This window comes from Mustela nigripes, unplaced genomic scaffold (genome assembly GCF_022355385.1).
Source record: "Mustela nigripes isolate SB6536 unplaced genomic scaffold, MUSNIG.SB6536 HiC_scaffold_1346, whole genome shotgun sequence".
NCBI lineage: Eukaryota > Metazoa > Chordata > Mammalia > Carnivora > Mustelidae > Mustela > Mustela nigripes.
In genome coordinates, this window is record NW_026740753.1 from 1 (window position 1) to 6,964 (window position 6,964).

General features: G+C 44.2%; 1 gene segment (V, D, J or C); it reads left to right on the top strand.

Annotated features, from left to right (window-relative positions):
- Positions 1-5,950: 5,950 nt before the first annotated feature.
- Positions 5,951-6,518, top strand: LOC132008819 (immunoglobulin heavy variable 3-74-like; the record flags this gene model as incomplete). The annotated part of the segment is given in 2 exon segments: positions 5,951-6,088; positions 6,192-6,518. Coding segments are annotated over 2 exon segments (373 nt in total), but the record flags the coding sequence as incomplete, so codon positions are not given.
- Between the last annotated feature and the right edge of the window lie 446 nt (positions 6,519-6,964).

Here is a 6,964-nt window from a genome sequence, read left to right on the forward strand (position 1 = left end):
AGACAAGCTCCCTCTAGGATACAGCCTGAAGGAACAAAACCCTGACAGTCTCTGGTAGATAAAAATGCAGATTCTGAGCTTCAGAATGGAGGGGAGGTTGCACCATAAATAAAGGTAATCCGAGGTGGTCCTGAGAGAGAGAACCCAATTCTAGGCAAGACATGATGGGGAGACATAGATGGCAACTCAGAAGCAGAAGGACTCTGGGATGCAAGAGGCAATGGATGTCTGTGTCTCAATTCTAAGCTGTTTGCTCTAATGTAAACCCTCCGGACTGTCACACATGACAATGTCATCATGGTTGTGTCTGGAGGGGGTAGTTTGAAATGGAGAGAATGGGGTAGAAGTATCCTCCCCGTCCATACTTTTCAATGACATTACTTCCAATACCCTCAACATAGGGGCTGCATTTATTCTCCTATCTGAATCAACCAAAAACAAAGAAAAAAGTGTGCAAAATATATTACAAAAGTTAAACCAGATGGAAATACGTGAATGATAATGATGCAACAGAGAACTGTTAATACAAGGTGCAGGGTGGGGACGAGCATGCTAGAGAGGACAGACAGACAGAAGGGACAAAAACATGGACAGAAGGAGAAACAGTAAAGCCAGAGATAATGAGACACAAAGACAAACCCTCCAGGAATCCACAAGAGATATGAGGAGTGGGGTGGAACTGGCCTTCTCACAGGATAAAGGATGGAAACTTCGAACTCTGGGGCTGATAGCTGAGTGCAATCCTTAACTGTCTCTTTCTCTAACTCATGGCCAATTCGTCAGAAAGTCTTGCCGGTGACAAGTTCAGGACACACCCATAAATCAATCATTTCTCACCCCTTTGCTGCTGCCACCCTGGACTAAGCTCCTATCAGTTTTCACTTGGATGCCCTCAAGAATCTCCTCACCTTCCAGATTCCAAGCTCCCACATCCCTGTCTCACTCCTAACTACTCTACACACCAGATTCAGTCAGAGAATCCTTTACCATATGGAGAGAGGATTGTTGCTGCTTTGTGGCTTGTCTTCCCTCCTCAAAGGTAAGCCCCACAAAGGCAATTTCTTCTATTTCTGCTCATTTCTGTATTTACAGAGACCAGGCAAGGCTATACTTTGTGAAGTTAGAACCAAATAAATATTCTTTAATGAATTACACAAACAGTTATAGAACAGTACACTAGACTTCTGGGTAAAGAAGAAAGGATCTGCATTTTGTATTCATTTTTGGGTCTTCAGAATGGTCTAGAAATCATGTCTCTTTTTTTAAGATTTTTTAAATTTTATTATTTGACAGACAGAGATCACAGGTAGGCAGAGAGGCAGACAGAAAGAGAAGAGGGGAAGCAGGCTCCCTGCTGAGCAGAAAACCCAATGTGGGGCTCTATCCCAGGACCCTGGGATCATGACCTGAGATGAAGGCAGAGGCTTAACCCAGTGAGACGCCCAGGCATCCCTCATGTCTCTTTTCTTTCGGTCATCATCACTGAGACTACAATGGCCTCTTCATAATGTTCACTGCATGAACTAGTGGAAAGAATGTCCGATAGGTTGACTACATTACATGCTGCCTAGAACTGGCCTGGGAAGAATACAGATGCTGTTCTGTCCCCACACACAAGCGTAGATACATGTAAAGAGTAGAGTTCATAAGCAATGGCCAGTCTGCATGAAAACCACTATTCAGCATGGGCTGAATGAATTATGTACCAGTGACACACAGTACAGAGGTGACAAAGATAACTCTTGTCTTCGAGGACTAAGAAAATTGTAGGCATCTCTGTTTCTATTAGCTTGTGAAAAAGTATGATGATGGTATACGTGTTCTGAGGGAGATGCACACGGGGAACATTGGGAGCCACGAAGAAGTAAGTAATCATCTTAACTGAAGAGGCCACGTGGTCAAGGAAGGCCTTATGAGAAAGGTTTTACCTGAGCTAAACTAAGGCTTAAGACAATATCTAGAAGATGAGAAAAAAGCACAATGACAGAAAAAGGCAGAGTCTGTGTGAAGGCCCAGCACACATCCAAGTGGATCCTGGGAGGAAGTTAACAAATCAGGGAAAGACAGGAAACCCTTATGGCACACATTCCTCTAAGAACAGAACCTGTGCTTTCCAATGATCACGGACACTCCTCCTCTGAAACTACCATTTCCCCCTAGAAAGGTGACCAATAAAGGGGCTTAACAGAGTTGAAAACACAGGGAGACAAAAATCAGAGAAGGGAATCAATTATCTAGCTTCCACTCCAGTTTATTGGAGAACTGATGCATGTGTGTAGTGCACGGTGTTCCCTGTTATCATCAGCACTTACAAGTAACAATGTGGGTTCACACTAGCTCTGACACAAAGCATGACATGGCTGCCGGGAGACTCCATGAGGGGCAACACAGTCTTCTTCCCGGTTGTGCAGTTCCTGAGGCATTCCCATTGGAGCTCTGCTCCTTTGATCTAAATACACTTTGTACAAAGAAACGGACAGAATCTGAAACAGAGATCATGTTTTCAGGAAAGCATAATGGTTTTTATTTTCTGATTAAAATAGAAAACCAGGAGGGTGGCAGAGTAACAATAAATTTGCATTTTTTTGTTTTTTTTTAAGATTTTATTTATTTATTTGACAGAGAGAGATCACAAGCAGGCAGAGAGGCAGGCAGAGAGAGAGGAGGAAACAGGCTCCCCGCTGAGCAGAGAGCCTGATGTGGGGCTCGATCCCAGGACCCTGAGACCATGACCTGAGCTGAAGGCAGCGGCTTAACCCACTGAGCCACCCAGGTGACCCTAAATTTGCATTGTTTTGACATAGACTACATCCTAGTCACAGTTAATACCCACAGTCAAAATCCAAAATGGCTCAATGTAAGTAAGTTCTTGGGACAGAAGGAGACACACATGTGTCAAGCCTCCTAATGAGCCTCAGTAACGCAGGAAAACAATTCTATACAAAAGGAGATTCCACATGTGTCAGGTACACTCTCTGGGGGTGTGGGCAGGTGTGGCTGCAGAAATGGGTCCTCTCCATGCACTGGTGACAAGGAAAGAAGGCTCCTGGTTTGAGACAAAGAGCAGATGCTGCTCCCAGGTGGTGACTGAAGCTCACAGCTGAGGTTAGCAGTGGAATGTGGAAAGCAGGAGAATGTGGAAGTTATGGGCATAGTCAGAGGCTGGCCACTTGACATGACATCCACAGCCTGGTGCCTGAGTGTCGGATTTGTTTGTGCACAGGTTTCTTCTGCAGCAGAACAGCTCCTCCCATGCTGTGCTTCCTCCTGGTGCCTCATATCTTCCATGGACAGGTCTTTCTGAGCTTCTATTTCAACCTTCTCTGGTCCACTTCTTGCTGCTTTTAGTTATCTTCTCCACAGCCAGCAGAAACGGTTCCTGAACAACGCAGGAGTTCTCTCTTGGGGGACAAAGAACTCTTGGGTCAAGAGGGTGTGTGGAGTTCATCATAGATCCTGGATATCAACCTTTTGTCTTTACTGTCATTTGCAAATATCTTCTCCCATTCCGTGGATTGCCTCTTTGTTTTTTGTTTTTGTTTTTGTTTTTGTTTTTGACTGTTTCCTTTGCTGTGCAGAAGCTTTTTATTTCGATGAAGTCCCAAAAGTTTATTTTCGCTTTTGTTTCCTTTGCCTTTGGAGACATATCTTGAAAGAAGTTGCTGTGGCTGATATCAAAAAGATTACTGCCTATGTCCTCCTCTAGGAGTCTGATGGTTTCCTGTCTCACGTTGAGGTCTTTTATCCATTTTGAGTCTATCTTTGTGTGCGGTGTAAGAGAATGGTTGAGTTTCATTCTTCTACATATAGCAGTCCAGTTTTCCCAGTACCATTTATTGAAGAGACTGTCTTTTTTCCACTGTATATTTTTTCCTGTTTTGTCGAAGATTAATTGACCATAGAGTTGAGGGTCCATATCGGGGCTCTCTACTCTGTTCCACTGGTCTATGTGTCTGTTTTTATGCCAGTACCAGGCTGTCTTGGTGATCACAGCTTTGTAATAAAGCTTGAAATCAGGTAACGTGATGCCCCCAGCTTTATTTTTGTTTTTCAACATTTCCATAGCGACTCGGGGTCTCTTCTGATTCCATACAAATTTTTGGATTATTTGCTCCAGCTCTTTGAAGAATACACACACAAAACAGGCAAACATATCAAAAAATGGGAAGAAGATATGAACAGACACTTCACCAATCAAGACACACAAATGGCTATCAGACACATGAAAAAACGTTCATCATCATTAGCCCTCAAGGAGATTCAAATTAAAACCACATTGAGATATCACCTTCCACCAGTTAGAATGGCCAAAATTAACAAAACAGGAAACAACATGTGTTGGAGAGGGTGTGGAGAAAGGGGAACCCTCTTACACTGTTGGTGGGAATGCAAGTTGGTGCAGCCTCTTCAGAGAACAGTGTGGAGATTCCTCAAGAAATTAAAAATAGAACTTCCCTATGACCCTGCCATTGCACTCCTGGGTATTTACCCCAAAGATACAGATGTCGTGAAAAGAAAGGCCATCTGTACCCCAATGTTTATAGCAGCAATGGCCACAGTCGCCAAACTGTGGAAAGAACCAAGATGCCCTTCAACGGACGAATGGATAAGGAAGATGTGGTCCATATACACTATGGGGTATTATGCCTCCATCAGAAAGGATGAATACCCAACTTTTGTAGCAACATGGATCGAACTGGAAGAGATGATGCTGAGTGAAATAAGTCAAGCAGAGAGAGTCAATTATCATATGGTTTCACTTATTTGTGGAGTGTAACAAATAGCATGGAGGACACGGGGAGATGGAGAGGAGAAGGGAGTTGGGGTAAATTGGAAGGGGAGGTGAACCATGAGAGACTATGGACTCTGAAAAACAATCTGAGGGGTTTGAAGTGGCGGGGGGGAAGTCGCGGTACAGGTGGTGGGTATTATAGAGGTCACGGATTGCATGGAGCACTGGAGAAATAATGAATACTGTTTTTCTGAAAATATATAAATTGAAAAATAAAAAATTAATTAATTAATTAATTAAATTTTTTTAAAAAGAGGGTGTGTGGATGAAGCTTGCAGCAAGTGGCTTCTTTCTGCTCTTTCAGATCTTCATCCAGCTTCTGCTTTCAATTGCTGCCTTCAGAGCTGTCAGTCATTAAAACCAGTGATTCCTAATACAGATAGCAACACAACTGTATCCACAAGGATTGATGCTGGGGCGAAGAAGCCGTACAGAGAAAGTACATAGAGTACAATATCCCATTTATGAATTCTACAGAATTAAAGCCAGTATAAAGTGACATGAGAAAGAACAATAGTTTTGTTGGAACAGAGTGAACAAGGGACAGGGAAGGAGGAATTCCAGTGGGAAATGCTGGACATTTTATGGAGAATTGGTGCGCTCACTGTCAATAATATTAATTGCAGCACCTGTGTTTATCATATCACACACTCCATTTGTGGGCTGTTGATCTTGTGTCGAGTATACACATTGAACTTATTATAGGTAATAAAAAAGGTGATTCTGGAGGAACATAGAGAGATCAGAAGATATGAAAACACACCTACACGATGCTGATTTTCTATATATTTATGGTAAAGTATAAAATAAGCAAAATTAATCCACGCCCATTACAGGATGGGTTCCATATGCCTCACAGCCTGACACTCTGTCCTGCAGATGATTCGGGGTGGGGGACAGCAATTCCTGTGGGGGGAGCACTGACCTAGATCCTGGGGTCAGTCTCACCCCGTATATGTTCATGGACACATTACAAACACAATTATACACACTGGAAAGTTATATAATAAAAAAAATTTTTTCAAAATTTGTCATTGGCACTAAATTAAAGGTATTCACAACGGACTGGGTCACTGCCTTTCTGTCAGAATAGATCCCTAAGCTGAATATATAGCCAGAGGACATGCAAATAGGGCCTGTCCTCTGCTTATTTAACCAGCACAGCCAGATCCTGCAGCTGGGAGAGGAGCCCCAGGCCCGGACACCCAAGTGTTCATTCAGTGATCAGGACAGAACACAGACAGCTCACCATGGAATTTGTACTGGGATGGATTTTCCTTCTTGCTCTTTTAAAAGGTAATTTATGGAGAAAAAAAGAAATTGAGTATGTGAGTGAATGTGAGTGAGAGAAAAACAGGATATGTGATAGTTTCCTGACCAAGATGTCTTCCATCTGCAGGTGTCCAGTGTGAGGTGCAGCTGGTGGAGTCTGGGGGAGACCTGGTGAAGCCTGGGGGGTCCCTGAGACTCTCCTGTGCAGCCTCTGGATTCACCTTCAGCAACTACTACATGTACTGGGTCCGCCAGGCACCAGGGAAGGGGCTGCAGTGGGTCGCACGTATTAGCAGTGATGGAAGTAGCACATACTACGCAGACTCTGTGAAGGGCCGATTCACCATCTCCAGAGACAACGGCAAGAACACGCTGTATCTGCAGATGAACAGCCTGAGAACTGAGGACACGGCTGTGTATTACTGTGCGAGAGACACAGTGATAGGCCCTCAGTGTGAGCCAGGACAGAAACCTCCCTGTTGTCACAGGATGTGCTGAGCTGCAGGGGCACTCAGGGCAGCAGAGAGTGCTCAGCATCCACAGCAGAGATCAGACCCAGGAGCAGGTGCAGTAGGTAGGACTTCCTTTTGAGATCAGGGATTTCCTCTCCAGACTCTCAGCTGTCCACAGGGATTTTTTTTTTCTTTCATCTCTCATACCTCGTGTTCTCCGTGCAGCCAACCACAAGAATATAACTTTGCTTCTTCCACACAGCAGAGATCTCACCAGTCTCCGGGGAACTTCCCTTCATCAACCTCTTCTATGTCCCATTTTCGTCCTCCACTGAAGCACATGTTGCAATTTCCCATTGTCCTTGAGAAACACCTGCACAGCCCAGGCTCTCTGCATGCTACATGCCTGTTCTCTGCCCTCAGCGGGGCACACACTGTCCCCACATGT